We start from the raw sequence: 16,806 nt of genomic DNA on the forward strand, positions 1-16,806 counted from the left end.
ACAAAATCCCTCCTGAGATGTGTGCAAACCTGGTGGCCAACTACAAGAAACATCTGACCTCTGTAATTGCCAACAAGGGTTTTGCCACCAAGTACTAAGTCATGTTTTGCAGAGGGGTCATATACTTATTTCCCTCATTAAAATGCAAATAATTTCATAACATTTTTGCCATGCGTTTTTCTGGATTTTTTTGTTGTTATTCTGTCTCTCACTGTTCAAATAAACCTAAAATTAAAATTATAGACTGATCATTTCTTTGTAAGTGGGCAAAATCAAATACTTTTTTCCCCCACTGTATATATCTGTCTGTCTGATCTCTGCTACCATCTAGTGTATCTCAACACCAATGTATAAGGAAAACAAACACTGGATCCTTGTTCTAGTCCCTAACAACTTGGTGTTTTCAGATCTCTAGGAACTGGATAGATATGTTCCATTATGTCCATTACCAATCACCATATTGCTTACACTTATCAAGTCTCTTCAGATCTGAAAGCTGTGTCCTGGGAGAAGAGGCTAATATGGGCTCGGGGTCATTTTCAGACTGGACAAGGCAATGTCACATTGGGAAGGTTACAAGGATACCTACAGTATGTTGTGTATGGGCCCTGTGTGACTGGGTCTTCTGGACTTCAGGCCTTACTCCGATGAGTGCTGGATGCTAGTGAATGGAGAGTGTAGGGTTTCTGCTTGTCTATTGTTGCCAGTGTAAGCTGATCTGCTACCTGCTCCCTCCATACAGGAATGCGAGCCTGGGTCGCCTGTGTGTGTGTTATCATGCGCATGTTTGCGTGCACGTGTGTTTGTGCACACCTGTGCATATGTGTGTTTGATTGTGTACATGGTAGGGCAGAGAGGCAGAGGGCCCATCCCATCGGCCCAATAGATGAGGATAATAAGCTCTCTCTACCCCTGAGAACCCCACTGCTCTCTGTGGCCTCTTTAATATGTAACACGCTCCACTGACAGGCCTATGAGTGTGAGTTCACAGGGACGGGCAGCCTGAAATATTAAACGGCCTGAGGAGCCGCTGCAGGCTTAAATTGTTTGCCCTTCATTAGAGCAGCTTCTGTGGAAGAGTAGAGCAGAACAACAGGGGAGATAAAGGGAGGAAGACCTACCCTCCAGTGGATTGTACTAGGGACAACAGGAACTAGGCTATGCAATAAGGTCATCTCTCTACTATCTGACCCTATACTGTAGATTTAGTTTGTCAGTAAAGGAGTACAACACTGGACTGGTCCTGGGACGGAGGTTGCTTTGAAACAGAAGTCATGGCAGGTCTCCAAGGAACTACCAAGGACCTTTAGGAGGACAAACCAGAAGGTACACCATGTTTTTTTCCCCAGTTCTGTTAGGCAATGTTTTAGTTAAGGACAGTCAACAGGTACTAACGAACAGATGTTCTCAAACCTCTCCTCGGGGACCCCCAGACGTTTCACAATTTTGTTGTAGCCCTGAACTAATTCACCTGGTTTGGTAGCTGTGGAATAGTTCAAATACATTTAACGGCAAGGTTTGAGAACACCTGGTATAGAAGATCTGAGACTGACATTCGGTTTTAGTCATTTAGCAGACACTCTTATCCAGTAAATAGATATTGGTCTCTGCTTACAATCAACCTGTTGTCTTATACCGTCACATAACTGACTAACCGGACAGAGAATGCTGTAACAGAAGTCCACAGCTGACATCAATCATGGGTCTCAATCCTTTTTCTTGAGTCTAAATCCCTTATTAATTCCATTCCTCACCATTTGTATTAATTAACTGTTCGTTTTCTCCAATCATTTGGTTTCAGGTGTGTTTGATTATTTGAACTATTAAGCATTGGGCTGCAATGTATTGCACGTAACAGGTGCTATAAATATTTTATCAGTTGTAGAAGTAGTTGTAGTCGTAATGTCACATGGTCACCAGCAATATGCGCCATTCATAATCTAGTTTCCTGTACAGGATGGAGGAGGAAGCCCCAGTACCTGATGCCCAAGACTTTCATGCCCCAGAAGAGGCCCCTGACATAGAGGCCCCAGAAGATCCCCCTGTAGAGGGTGGTGTGTCGGCCGGAGGAGTTCCACCATCCAGAGACAGCCGTAAACTGGACTGCATCATCTGCTTCTGTGCCTTCAACCTGGCTGAGAGGCTGCCACGCAAGCTCTACTGCGGCCATACCTTCTGCCAGGCCTGCCTGAGACGCCTTGACACCATCCTCAATGAGCAGGTGGGTCTGACTGTCACGACAGCAGTCCTACAGAGGCAGCATCTCTGGTCAATTAGGGACCATAAAAAGTAAAAGATCTTTGGACCACTTTCAGAATAGCTCAAACAGACTGGGCCTTGTCAAGCTATAGCTAGCTCACTTGTTCCTTTGATTTAGTGAAAGAGATTTGATAAAGGGGAGAACTGATTTGTTAGGGTCAGCCAATATGCATAATCTCAAATTAACTTGACCAATCCTAAAGAGCAACAGATTCCTTTCCAGATACTTTTCGAAGAGGAATGCTGTATTGAGAGCTCATTATTAGCTACAGCAGTCATAACCATTAGTCTACCTAAATATCTATAATGGATTGACAAACCAACGTGTCCCAATCAACCCTGCTCCCTCTCCTACTCCCCAGCAGATGTGGATCCCCTGTCCACAATGCCGGCAGAACACCCCGCTACCTCGCGGGGGAGCTACAGCCCTGGACCTGGACTTAGCAGCCTTCCTGGGGGTCAAGGCTGACATGGACAGCCAGAGGTCCAGCACCCAGCAGGGAGGAAGAGAACTAGGCAACCAGCTGGAGCAAAAGCCCTCCTTTGGGAAGCAGCCCATCATAGAGCAGCCTCAGGCCACCTGGAACCATGGAGGACTGGCTGAGCCTCGCTTCCACCGGAGTCCTTGCTGCAGGCGCTTCTTCTGCTGCTGGTGGTGCTGCTAGGACGCCCAGTTATGTATGAATGACAAGAGTTTTTAAAGCATCTGGGCAGCAGTTTTCCCAGTACAGTGCCTGCTGTAACTGATTATAGGGATGCCTAGGCTTCCAAGGCTACACAATGGAAAATATAGGTTAGAACTAGGGCCTGACTGCGTGATCTGACCAAGGAAAAATGTACTACTGAAAAAAAAAAAAAAAAAAAACACTACTGGGGAGAACAGTGTTCACGAGACTGACAAAGTTGTGTGGGGGACAAATGTTTTATCCCCACATCGTGGGAGAAAGAACATTTCAGCACTCAAAATGGGACACTGGATAAAGACCTTAGTGACCTCACCTACAAATGAGGCTCCTCTACTGCCTCCTTTCAACTATGCAGTTGGACATATAGGCTATTGGTACCTTGATTGTTGAAAGTCTATTTTATACACACTTCATTGAGTTATAGTATAATTTATCACTGTGAGCATGTACAGGTAACTGCCAAAATAAAGGAAACAAACATTAAATGTCTTAATAGGGCGTTTGACCACCATGAGCCAGAACAGCTTCAATGCACTTTGGCATAGATTTTACCAGTGTATGGAACTCCATTGGAGGAGACACCATTCTTCCACGAGAAATTCCATCATTTGGTGTTTTGTTTATGGTGATGGAAAACACCGTCTCAGGTGCCGCTCTAGAATCTCCCATAAGTGTTCAGTTGGGTTGAGATGTGGTGACTGATTCTCACCAAACCATTCAGTGACCACTCGTGCCCTGTGGATGGGGCATTGTCATCCTATAGTAAGCCATAGTAGCTCAAATATATGCCTGTCCAGCATTTTCATGCATGACCCTTAATTCATTTAGAAACCACACCTGTGTGGAAGCACCAGCCGTCAATATACTTCGTATCCCTCATTTAAGTGTTTCCATTATTTTGTATGTAACCATTTTGTCATGTGCAAGTGTAAAAGAATGGAAGAAAATATGGAGTTACTGTTTTTATTAAAAACTAGACAAAGGGCAATTGGATCGACTTCTAACTCCAACTGACTCATGTGTTTACAAATCACCTAAAACATACTATTTAACAAATTATCTGGGAGAAAGGACAGGAGCTATGCCCACAACTTCAAAGTTGTAGACATCAAGAGACTAACGTTGTTGTTCAATAATAATTTAACCATCTACTAAATTAAAATCTGACATGTGTACAATTCAGAATATTTAGGATGTTCAAAGACTCATCCGTCAATCGTGAAAAAGCTAATATTTTGCAGATCTTGGTTTACGATCTTCTATTTGTATGGGATGGCAGTTCGGTATTACCATAGAAATAGAAGGTACCATAGAATGCCATTCTCTTTCTATGGGTGATACTCCCTCCCCTGCCCACTCTGACATCCAGAGTTTGAAGGTGCGGTCGTAGGAGCAGGTGACGATGAGCTGTCCGTCAGAGGACATGTCCACACCCATCACCTTACCCTCGTGGCCCGCCATGGTCTTCACGGGGGACCAGCCTGGGTGGGTCCACACCTTGGCAGTGTTGTCATAGGCCCCGGTCAGAAGGAAGTGACCGTCATTGGCTAAGAGAGGAAGAGGGAAAAATTGTAACCAGTTATAACAGTACATAGCTTGCTGCTAAACCTTTTCCGTGTGACTTTTGAAAATCATTTTGAGATATTAGTTGGCATGAAAATGTTCAAAGGGTTGCCTGTATATGTCATTATAGGGTCAACCAAGTATTTTCAGTTCATATGCTGGATCAATTTAAATGAAGTTAAAGGGACACTTCGGGATTTTGGCAATCAGGCCCTTTATCTACTTCCCCAGAGACAGATGAACTCATGGATACCCTTTTTATGTCCCTGTCCAGTATGAAGGAAGTTAGAGGTAGTTTCATGAGCCAATGCTAACTAGCATTAGCGCAATGACTGGAAGTTTACAGTAATCTCCTAGCATGGACAAAGAAAATTGTATCCACGAGTTAATCTGACTATGGGGAAGTAGATAAAGGGCCTAATTGCCAAAATCCCAAAGTATCCATTTAATGTGAAATTAATAAGTGAAATAGGTAGTCTCTGGGATCTGGAAAAACTCAAGTTGGAATTTGATGGAGGACACTAGGTTCTGATGGGAGGGGATGGTGTAGATGCACTTCCTGTAACGCAGGTCCCACACCTTACAGGTGTTATTTATTTTTATTTCACCTTTATTTAACCAGGTAGGCTAGTTGAGAACAAGTTCTCATTTACAACTGCGACCTGGCCAAGATAAAGCAAAGCAGTGCAACACAAACAGAGTTACACATGGAATAAACAAAACATACAGTCAATAACACAATAGAAAAAAATGTATATATACAGTGTGTGCAAATGAGGTAAGATTAGGGAGGTAAGGCAATAAATAGGCCATAGTGGCGAAATAATTACAATTTAGCAATTAAACACCGGAGTGATAGATGTGCAGAAGCTGAATGTGCAAGTAGAGATACTGGGGTGCAAAGGAGCAAAACAAATACAAAAACAAATATAAAATGTAAAAAATAAGAGTATGGGGATGAGGTAGTTGGATGGGCTATGTACAGGTGTAGTGATCTGTGAGCTGCTCTGACAGCTGGTGCTTAAAGCTAGTGAGGGAGATATGAGTCTCAGGCTTCAGTGATTTTTGCAGTTCGTTCCAGTCATTGGCAGCAGAGAACTGGAAGGAAAGGCAGCCAAAGGAGGAATTGGCTTTGGGGGTGACCAGTGAAATATACCTGCTGGAGCGCGTGCTACGGGTGGGTGCTGCTATGGTGACCAGTGAGCTGAGATAAGGTGGGGCTTTACCTAGCAAAGACTTATAGATGACCTGGAGCCAGTGGGTTTGGCGACGAATATGTAGCGAGGACCAGCCAACGAGAGCATACAGGTCACAATGGTGGGTAGTATATGGGGCTTTGGTGACAAAACAGATGGCACTGTGATAGACTGCATCCAGTTTTCTGAGTAGAGTGTTGGAGGCTATTTTGTAAATTACATCGCCAAAGTCAAAGATCGGTAGGATAGTCAGTTTTACGAGGGTAAGTTTGGCAGCATGAGTGAAGGATGCTTTGTTGCAAAATAGGAAGCCGATTCTAGATTTAATTTTGGATTGGAGATGTTTAATGTGAGTCTGGAAGGAGAGTTTACAGTCTAACCAGACACCTAGGTATTTGTAGATGTCCACATACTCTAAGTCAGAACCATCCAGAGTAGTGATGCTGGACGGGCGGGCTGGTGCTGGTAGCGATCGGTGCATTTAGTTTACTTGCATTTAAGAGCAGTTGGAGGCCACGGAAGGAGAGTTGTATGGCATTGAAGCTCGTTTGGAGGTTAGTTAACACGGTGTCCAAAGAAGGGCCTGATGTATACAGTTATCCCCACTTCTTGTTGCTGCATGGTAGCTAAACAGAGGAGAAGAGTTTCAATGCTGGACCTACAAACACACACTCTCAGGCTTATCATCATCAATAAGTAGGGCCAGGAGTTTTTCCACCAGGGCCGTAGTTATAAACTCAGCAAAAAAAGAAACATTCCTTTTTCAGGAATGTGTCTTTCAAAGATAATCCAAACAACTTCACAGATCTTCATTGTAAAGGGTTTAAACACTATTTCCCATGCTTGTTCAATGAACCATAAACATTGAATGAACATGCACCTGTGGAACAGTCATTAAGACACTAACAGCTTACAGACGGTAGGCAATTAAGGTCACAGTTATGAAAACGTACGACACTAAAGAGGCCTTTCTACTGACTCTGAAAAACACCAAAAGAAATATGCCCAGGGTCCCTGCTCATCTGCGTGAACGTGCCTTAGGCATGCTGCAAGGAGGCATGAGGACTGCAGATGTGGCCAGGGCAATAAATTGCAATGTCCATACTGTGAGACGCCTAAGACAGTGCTACAGGGAGACAGGACGGACAGCTGATCGTCCTCGTAGTGGCAGACCACGTGTAACACCACCTGCACAGGATCGGTACATCCGAACATCACACCTGCGGGACAGGTACAGGATGGTAACAACAACTGCCCGAGTTACACCAGGAACGCACAATCCCTCCATCAGTGCTCAGACTGTCCGCAATAGGCTGAGAGAGGCTGGACTGAGGGCTTATAGGCCTGTTGTAAGGCAGGTCCTCACCAGACATCACCGGCAACAACGTCACCTATGGGCACAAACCCACCGTCACTGGACCAGACAGGACTGGCAAAAAGTGCTCTTCACTGATGAGTCACGGTTTTATCTCACCAGGGGTGATGGTGGGATTTGCGTTTATCGTCAAATAAATGAGCGTTAGACCGAGGCCTGTACTCTGGAGCGGGATCGATTTGGAGGGTCCGTCATGGTCTGGGGCGGTGTGTCACAGCATCATCAGACTGAGCTTGTTGTCATTGCAGGCAATCTGAACGCTGTGCGTTACAGGGAAGACATCCTCCTCCCTCATGTGGTACCCTTCCTGCAGGCTCATACTGACATGACGCTCCAGCATGCCAATGCCACCAGCCATACTGCTCGTTCTGTGCGTGATTTCCTGTAAGACAGGAATGTCAGTGTTCTGCATGGCCAGCAAAGAGCCCGGATCTCAATCCCATTGAGCCCATCTGGGACCTGTTGGATCGGAGGGTGAGGGCTAGGGCCATTCCCCCCAGAAATGTCCGGGAACTTGCAGGTGCCTTGGTGGAAGAGTGTGGTAACATCTCACAGCTAGAACTGGCAAATCTGGTGCAATTCATGAGGAGGAGATGCACTGCAGTACTAAATGCAGTTGGTGGCCACACCAGATACTGACTGTTACTTTTGATTTTGACCCCCCCTTTGTTCAGGGACATGTTATTCAATTTCTGTTAGTCACATGTCTGTGGAACTTGTTCAGTTTATGTCTCAGTTGTTGAATCTTGTTATGTTCATACAAATACTTACACGTTAAGTTTGCTGAAAATAAACGCAGTTGACAGTGAGAGGACGTTTCCTTTTTTGCTGAGTTTAGATCACACGGTCAGGACTATCTGGCCCTATCCATAAGATATCATTAAAAACAGAATCCACCATGTCATTTACCCATTGGGAGAGAAGTCGATGCTGTAGATCTCTTTGAGATGGCCCTCCAGGAACATCACACAGTGCCCGGTCCAAAGGTCCCAAATGAATCCAGAGAAAGAGAAAGAGAGAGAGAAAGAGAGAAAGAGAGAGAGAAAGAGAGAGAGAAAGAGAGAGAGAAAGAGAGAGAGAAAGAGAGAGAGAAAGAGAATACTGAGGCAAACTAGGATTCAACTAACAGTCCTGTAGATGAGGGGTGAATAGTGATCTGTAATTCCTTCTACTGTAAATCAATATGTGCTGACTGACTTGCACCAGTCAAGACAAGACACTTTCCAACAATAGCGTAGATCTGTACACAAACACATCAGCTCGTGTTTCACATGGAGCCAGTTTTTGCATCTGCCTTCATTTCATTTAGGAGGTTATAACATCACATAACAAGCTGCTAAACCTTCTCAGTCCTCCAAATTGCTCAGGCAGTAGATTGAGTTGATTATATGTATGAGATCACTGTGCACTGAGAGAGTTGGGAAGTGTATGTAAGACAGCATGTTATTAAGAGGGGACTTGAAGGGAATATCCTTGTATGATTCAAATCCAGCAAGCCACTGAGAGGCTCTTTGTTCTGCCAAGCCTCTAACTGAGATAACTGGGTGAACATCTACTGGCCTTCATTAAACAGATTATTGAATCACAGAATAAGACCATTGTTTTACTATAGCCCCCATTCCCTTCTATAGGCCAAATATAGATATGCTCTTGGACCTGACAGCTCTTCAATTACGGGGTTGATAAAAGCCTTTTCTAGCTAATGTTTTCCTTTTGGAGAGGACACAGATTCCAGATATCTGAAGGTTTGTTGTAGAAATAATGGATGGGTTAATACTCTACAAAAGTGACCAGCCATTCGCTGGCAACATACATTGTAACAGGATGTGCAGAGACAAGCAAAAGACAACACAAAAATGTATGTTTTTTTTTGTTTCAGAGATATCTTCGGTATCTCCAATAATGACATACTGACAATTGACAGACTTTCATAGTATATCCAGTGAGATCTTACCCAGTGCCTACCACAGAGCCGTCAGGGTGGAAGTGCAGGTCGTGGACTCCTTTACTGTGTCCCTCCTGGTGCAGGATCTCCTCCTGGGCCTCCAGGAGTTGTCATAGCTGTGTGAGTGAGTGAGTGAGTGAGTGAGTGAAAGAGTGAGTGAGAGAGTGAGAGAGAGAGTGAGAGTAAGCCCCACTTCAGATTCAATTTGAATGACAAGTCTGACGAGAGTAACATCTATCTATGGCTAAAGTTGAGACATTTGGTGCAAGTGATCATGTTTTGTTTTTATTGTATTGCCTGGATTGGACATTCTGAAAATGATAGAACAAGTTAAAGAATGTTTACAAATAAATTCACCCACCAGGTGGTGCCCAGGAGGCGTCCACAGGGGTGCCAGGCTACTCATGCTACCCTCTGGGAGTGGCACTCGATGTCAGCTACAGGCTCATCACTGCAGAGAGAGAAAGGGGTTACCATGGTTACAACACAACATGCCTTTTAAATCGCCACCATTCATTTCACCAGCTCACAGTTAGCTACTGTTTATGATAACTGTGAACATTTAGAAAAAACACACTGCTTTTCTCAACCCCTCTCCATATTTTCCTGAATCATATTTGATCAAACTTTAGGTAGTTTCCCTCATTTGACAGACAGTATGATATCAACCAGAGCAGACCTGTACAGACTCCAGAGTTTGATGGAGCCGTTGGCAGCACAGGAGGCCATGTTAACATCAGAGTCCTCCAGAGTCAGAGTGGCCTGAGGATGGAAACAGATGGCCCCCACGTAGGTGTTGTGGCCTGAGGACAGGAAAAGAGAATAACTATTATCATTATCAAATGATTAACTTATTTATCATTCAGGATCGGGCTGGGCGATATGGCCAAAATAGCATATCACTGCATAAAAATAAAAAGGACAGTATGACGGTATTTTATGTTTTTGAATAATGAAAGTTCAACATTTTCTTCATGAGTAGTGCGTGACCCTATGGTGGCAACACATACATTCTAAGTGATTTCAATTGGTCTTTCTCCATTTTGATTATTTAAATATTGTTATATTCAAAGAAACATGCATTTTCATACATTTCTACATTTGTTGCACTCATTTGAGATCACTTCCACACTGACATGTAGGGCTGCACAAAATGGGCAAACAATGTAGGCCTTATTTTTAGCCAAACGTTGCGATTTTACTAGCGATTTAGAGCAAAACACATGGGTGAACTGTTGGAATCATGGAAATAGAATGATTATTCTAATTCTATAGTTAGAATATAATAGTGGGCACTTTAAATACAGTGTTGTTTGACATGGCAACGAATGAAAATGCCAGGGAGGAGTTAATGACAGGGTAGGAACAAGGAACTAAAGTGTTGATAAGTGTTTCTTAGGAGACCTTATAATCTTTGTGGTTAGAGCGTTGGACAAGTAACCGAAAGGTTGGAAGATCGAATCCCTGAGCTGACAAGGTAAAAAAAAAAAGAAATCTGTCATTCTGCCCCTGAACAAGGCAGTTAATCCACTGTTCCTAGGCTGTAATTGAAAATAAGAATTTGTTCTTAACTGACTTGCCTAGTTAAATAAAGGTTAAAAAAAACTTGAATTCTCTTAGCTACTTCATGTAGCTGACATTCTTGCTCTTTGATTTAGAAGACACTGTTGCACAACCACCCGAGCCACTGCCTGTTCACCCTGCTATCATTCAGAAGGCGAGGTCAGTACAGGTTCATCAAAGCTGGGACAGAGAGACTAAAAAACAGCTTCTATCTCAAGGCCATCAGACTGTTAAATAGCCATCACTAGCCGGCTACCACCTGGTTACTCAACCCTGCACCTTAGAGGCTGCTGCCCTATATACATAGACATGGAATCACTGGTCACTTTAATGTAAACTGCTTTAAAGCTCCCAATTCACCACTTTATTGACAACGTTTCGATCTGAAACGGAACTTCGTCAGGTCTGTTCTTTATTAGCCAGCACCCATGTTTTTAAGGATGTGCGTATGACCAAACTTTACATACTGCTTTACTCATTTGTTATGTATATACTGTATTCTAGTCTACTGTAAAGTAAAAACCCAAACCAGTCCATATATCGTAAAATACAGCCCTAATTTAGGACAACAGAAGTCAAGGAAAAGAGTAATTGCAATGCAATTTCTCAAATGATTGAGAAAAATAAGATATTCTTCTAACCCCGAAGAGTACGGATAAGGGTGCAGTCGAACATTCCACAGTTTACACAGGCCACTCCTAGAAAGAACAAAAAAACAAGTCAGGACGACAAGGACAATTCTTCTAACAAATGCTTATTTGATGGCTAAATGGATATAAAACCCCATCAAGACCATTCCGGTCTGTGCAGTGCAATGAGAGGAGACTGAGGGACTCACCAAGAGGCAGTCACAAGCATTTTGGAGTTCGTGCTAAATTGGCAGAAGGATATAGGCCTGTCGTCACCGATTTGACTGCAGAAGTTATTCAGGTTCTGAATGGGCAGAGAAAATTACGATATTCTACAACAGTTTCACGAACAAGACAGGTCCTTGAATTATTTTGGAGACTTTGATGGAGGACATACGCTGAGGGTCTTGTGAAGTTCTTGTACTTTGTATTTTGATTTGTTTAACACTTTTTGGTTGCAACTTGATTCCATATGTGTTATTTCATAGTTTTGATGTCTTCACTATTATCCTACAATGTAGAAAATAGTAAAAATACTTTTGACTGGTACTGTAAATGTATCTCCATATGGAGTGAAAATGTTGTAGTACTGAGAGAAATATATTGGAGTCAAGCCACATGTCATACCCTCCTCTTGGGAACGTTTGGATTTCTCATCATTCTTCTTAGATTTCTTTAGTGCATCTGGGCCCACTACAGAAAGGATATTCCTCAGCCTGGAAAATAAATACAATCTAAAGGGGAAGAGGAAGAAAGAGTTTGAGCAAAGGTTAGAGGTGGATATAATGCATGCAAAACATAAAACTATCGATATGGTGTTATCAAGCAGAAAGACAATACCTCAAAACTGCCGTTTTAATTGCTAAGTTGACAGGGGTGACATGTTGTAAAAGCATCAGAGGATCTTCAGAGGGTCTTTAATTGTTAATCCACACATTCAAATATTAGAAGGGGAGGACAGAAGGATGCTTGTGACTCAACTCTCTCGTCTCTCAGCAGGCCCCTCACCAAACAGTGCGATTGGCTCCCCGAGGGCCCGTAAGCAAGCTTTAACCTCTGCATCGTCAGTGGATACTGTAACTGTCTCGCTCGCTTTCTGCGCTCAAAGTCAGCCAATACCTCAGACTGGAGCTCACTCACGTGTTCCTCAAGCTCAAGGGACCTGAGGGAAGAGAGAAAGTAAGTTGAGTTAAGAGACACACACACACACACACACGACTCCAACCATAAACAGTTGATGTTGACAGCATCAATGCCTGCTTTGACAGAATCTTTGCCTGACCTAGGACTCTCGTCCCAGCCTCTCCCTCTCCTCCAGACTGCCATAGAAAATCCTGGTCCTTTCATCCTCGTCAGACATCTCTGGTCTTTATGTCTGGTCCCACTGTTCACCACATAGAATGATACTGTCCTGGAGTAAACAATAGCCACACAGAGATATGAATGGAATGAGAACTTGATAGCCAACCACCTCAATTTAATGACACAAGTGTGTAGTTTACTAACTATCAATTTGCTGACCAAAAATTGACAAGTCCCTAAATCAGTAAATCAAATGGCTAGGACACACTGACCAAATCATAGGGGTTTGTAAAGTAGTCTTTACACAAGAACACGTTGACTAACGAGCTAACGTCAGATAACCTAGCTAGAGAACGACACAGCAGTTTGCCCAAAGCATCACCAAATGGACAAAACGCTCAACATTTAAGGTGATTAATTTACCAGCATTTTAGTATTGGGTTTGAAATAACAACGCAATTACACAAGAACCGCAACCAGCTAGCAAAATCAAAACACAAAAGTGGTTGCCTGTTCACATTTCACAGCGACATCTAGTGGAAAGGAGGTCAAACATACCCACACGGGCCACTGCTGAAAACTACGTTACCCAGAAGCCCTGCGTCAATTTATAGCGGATTCTACAGGGCTAGGCTAGCTAGCTACTGCATTCCAAATAAACAACATTAACAAAATGTAAGCAAATATGAACGATTAGCCTTTTTTTTTTGTGAGTTCCACTGGATCCGAGACCAATTGACGTATGGAGCGCTCAATTTTGCCCTCTTTAGCCATGCTTGGTCCGTCACTAATCTTTTATGTAGTTAGCTTGACAGCTTTTTAGTGTGATTCATTTGTTTGGTAGCCTAACATGAACTATTGTTTAGTAATTGTATATAGCTAGCTAAGTGATTTAGCAAATGCAAGCCATATTATTACACTCGATAATTGATCTGTCACCTTTCTGTCTTTAGCCATCTAGTAGAAGTTAATTCTGACAGTCTTGGGCACATCTGCTTCACAGCTAACATTAGTGGATATAATATGCTGCGCAGAAAGCCCACCCGTCTGGAATTGAAGTTGGATGACACTGAGGAGTTTGAGAGTGTCAAGAAAGAGCTTGAGGTGAGTAGCACAGCATCATGGATAATATTTTTTATCTGCCGGCTTAAAAAGGCATAATAAAGAGGCTTTCCCTTGTTGATGGATTGCCTGCTACCAGTTTCTTCAAGTCCTCATTAACTTTAAGAAACGCTTGATGATTGGCATAAAATCCACGCCTTGGGTGGGAGAAAAGCACATAAAAAAGGACATGATTTATACATACCAGAACTTCTGTCTAACCACCTACGCACCCCCCCCCCCCCTCTCAGATTCGGAAAAAACAGAGGGATGAAGTGGATGTTGTTGGTGTGGCTACGTTTAGTAACATGGTGGGGGCCAGCGGTGGAACAGGGGATGGGAAGACACGAGGACAGATCAACGAGAGAATAGGCTACAAGCCCCATCCTAAACCCAACACCTTGCCCTCACTCTTTGGAAACCTGCAGTTTTAGGTTCCTAATGGGCACATTAACGAGACTGCTCAAACTGTTGGCTCCACCAGTGTTGGTTTGTGGAGGGCACAGTAACAATGCTATTGACATGGTCAGGGATACTTGTGTGCTTGCCTGAGATCAGAATTCTCTCTACAAAGAAATGTGTAGTTTGAGGATCACGTTTTGCTTATAACACACATCATCTAAAGTAATGTTCTTGCATTTACCTGAAATGTTATGACTTGCGATGCAAAGCGTGTGGCCTTTTGTACAATATGTTTCATGGGAGCTGTTGTAGTGGTTTCCCTCCTTTATTACAAAAATCCAGACTTGGTAGTCCCAGGAAGGTGAAGGTAGCATCTTTGGGGCAAGATGGAATGGACTTAATAACTAAATCAGTTATTACTTACAATGGTATGATTGTAGTTTTATTGGCCTTCAAGGCTGCATTATGAGAATGCAACATAATCAAACATACAGTTCTTGAATGATACCATTTATTACTTGTTTTCTCTAGATGATTACAGCACTGTAAATACATCATACTATACAGACATGTCTGTGGACTTAACAGTCCAGGTAATGTTCACACTGTTGCTGCGCTGGAGTGGCAGTCAGATTCCCACTGCTGTTTTGGCCCATTAACTTCAACGCTCGATTTGTACAGTAGACTCTAATAAGAAATCATCTTTATACATGATCCCATGTGGTAAAGCAGAACCAGTTATAATATGTTCAAGTATACACTAACTATTAATGTCCCTGGCTTGATTGTAATGTAATGAGAATGTGCGGCTGTTAAATCCAGTTATAGCAACTAGGAATTTGACCCCCAAACCAGGCACAGCACGTCACGAAGGCTGTGTTTAGACAAGCAGCTCAGTCCAGATATTTTTTTCCACTAATTGGTCTTTAGACCAATCACATCAGATCTTTCTACAACTGCCATTTTCACAGATCTGATTGGTCAAAAGACCAATTAACTTAGTGCAACAAAATTTCGCAGAATTGGGCTGCCTGTCTACAGAGACAGACAATTCTGACATTTCTACTAATTGGTCCTTTAACCAATCAAATCAGCTCCATTGCCAAATAAATCAGTAAAAGATCAGAATCAGACTGCCTGTGTAAAACACAGCCTTAGGCAACTGATAAACATTTACTAGTCACTTCTCAGAGATGAAAATAATTATAATCAAGATAAACTAAAAATACTACTTTCTCTTTAGGTTCTACTTCATAGATATCCCCTCCTGTCAAAGTGTTAACTGTGAGGCGTAAGCACCGATAGGTCACAAGAGGTGCAGTAATCATGTGTTACTAGGCCAGTCTGAGAAAGCACTAGATCCATCCTTGTACTTTCCCATAGTTCCCTGTTTGTCCTTGGGATCTGAGCACTTGCTCCAATAAGGACACTAGTATCCATGTTGTGTTGACATGCTAACTAATTTAACCCTATTGAATGAATGCACCAAAAGTTACTCCCAAGTTATATTATGAACATTTTACATTGGCTTCTTGATGTACAAGAGTCAATTTACATTTGTGTGTCAGATCAAGCCTTCGAGTGCCGAGTGTCATTAGTAAATAATGAGGTTGTCATTCATAAACTACCAAAATTGAACACTGCATAGCAGTGTGTATCATGAAGAGGGTTTCAAAGGTTGTCACGCTCTGCTGCATTACACTAATGTATATAATCACACGACATGTAAAGTGTACTGTACTTCACTGCTTGTCCAGTGGACAATCTTTAAAAAAACTAAAAAAAACACTGGCACTTGTCAGTAGACTACAGTTGGCCTAGGCTGTCATGTTTCCCTCCTTTAAGGCAAAGGGTTTAGTAAGGCTCAGTCATACAGCCAGAGCTGCCCCACCATCTCCACACAATCCCAAGTATGACCTTTGACTCCTGTAGTTGTGAGACACTGATTATGTTGGGCTCCCCCCCCGCTCGCCAGATTGTCAGATGGAATGCAGATATGACTAGGCTTCAGAAGAACACATTGGTTTTAACTAGGGCCCAGGTGGGGTCAGGTAAAACGCTGGGCCCTATTCACAATGATCTTCAATGAGAGAGGTTGTTGTAAGGGTCGTGAATAGCCCTGTGAGCAGAAGAGCCCCAGTGCTACAAGGATGAACCTGCACTGGTTGTTGCGCAATAACAAAAACAGAATGGTAATGGAAGAATGGCACGACTGGGGGAAGTGGATGTTTGGCCCTTGACAGAGCTGTGGAGCCAGACAGGAGTGGTGTTGGTTTAACAGAAGCCAGCATTTGGAATACCAACATCATTCTAGTTAGCTAGGGTAGTCTTCTGGACCTACTAAAAGGACAGACTTGAATGTCACAAATGTAAAAGCTCAGTCATAATTCACATTTTCCATCAAGCAACTTTTGTGACAAAGTGAACCGCTCAAATAAGATAAGTGTATAAAACTGGATGCATGATGATGACGATTAAATGGAGAATACCTGTGTGTGAATGTATGTGTGTGTGTGAATGTGTGGGAAGATGAAGAGACCAGGGGGGCTATTAGTGACAGTGTTCGGTGATATCAACAACCACAGCCTTTTTCCAGCTGAATAAGAAGTATCCGAGGCCTGCCCCGGCTGCAACGGCCATACACAGATAGGCATTGTAGGTCATGAAGACCAACATGAGGAAATAGCTGACCACCACCTGGATGACGTGTAACACCGTCTGCAGCAAGTGTGCCATACTCAGCATCCGCTGGCTGCAGGGGAGAGGGGGAAACAGGATTGTTAAA

At 43.0% G+C, this 16,806-nt stretch overlaps 3 protein-coding genes and 1 pseudogene across 7 annotated transcripts in view; 2 read left to right on the forward strand and 2 right to left on the reverse strand.

The window, feature by feature from the left end:
• Positions 1-1,296: 1,296 nt before the first annotated feature.
• LOC115159713 (RING finger protein 224-like) lies at positions 1,297-3,119 on the forward strand. Its single transcript, XM_029709717.1, has 3 exons — positions 1,297-1,326; positions 1,957-2,221; positions 2,625-3,119. Exons 2-3 carry the CDS (start codon positions 1,958-1,960, stop codon positions 2,922-2,924), a joined length of 564 nt encoding a protein of 187 aa, XP_029565577.1. The 5' UTR covers positions 1,297-1,326; position 1,957; the 3' UTR covers positions 2,925-3,119.
• A 1,291-nt stretch (positions 3,120-4,410) lies between these two features.
• On the reverse strand, positions 4,411-11,950 carry LOC115159714 (U4/U6 small nuclear ribonucleoprotein Prp4-like; annotated as a pseudogene).
• A 360-nt stretch (positions 11,951-12,310) lies between these two features.
• On the forward strand, positions 12,311-14,444 carry LOC115159715 (anaphase-promoting complex subunit CDC26-like). 4 transcript variants are annotated; one of them, XM_029709721.1, is made up of 3 exons: positions 12,311-12,395; positions 13,522-13,622; positions 13,871-14,444. In XM_029709721.1, exons 2-3 carry the CDS (start codon positions 13,542-13,544, stop codon positions 14,051-14,053), a joined length of 264 nt encoding a protein of 87 aa, XP_029565581.1. In that variant the 5' UTR covers positions 12,311-12,395; positions 13,522-13,541; the 3' UTR covers positions 14,054-14,444. The 4 variants fall into 4 exon arrangements, with proteins under 4 accessions (XP_029565581.1, XP_029565579.1, XP_029565580.1 ...); XM_029709719.1 differs by lacking the exon at positions 12,311-12,395 and adding an exon at positions 13,107-13,193; XM_029709720.1 differs by lacking the exon at positions 12,311-12,395 and adding an exon at positions 13,179-13,258.
• Positions 14,445-14,450: 6 nt separating this feature from the next.
• LOC115159712 (high affinity copper uptake protein 1-like) overlaps positions 14,451-16,806 on the reverse strand; it is a 30,715-nt gene continuing 28,359 nt past the window's right edge. For both annotated transcript variants that reach the window (XM_029709715.1, XM_029709716.1), the window contains exon 5: positions 14,451-16,773. In XM_029709715.1, coding sequence (XP_029565575.1) covers positions 16,572-16,773 — 202 coding nt within the window. In that variant the 3' untranslated portion in view covers positions 14,451-16,571. The remainder of the gene's footprint in view (positions 16,774-16,806) is intronic.

Source organism: Salmo trutta, chromosome 23 (assembly GCF_901001165.1).
Source record: "Salmo trutta chromosome 23, fSalTru1.1, whole genome shotgun sequence".
Taxonomy (NCBI): Eukaryota; Metazoa; Chordata; class Actinopteri; order Salmoniformes; family Salmonidae; genus Salmo; species Salmo trutta.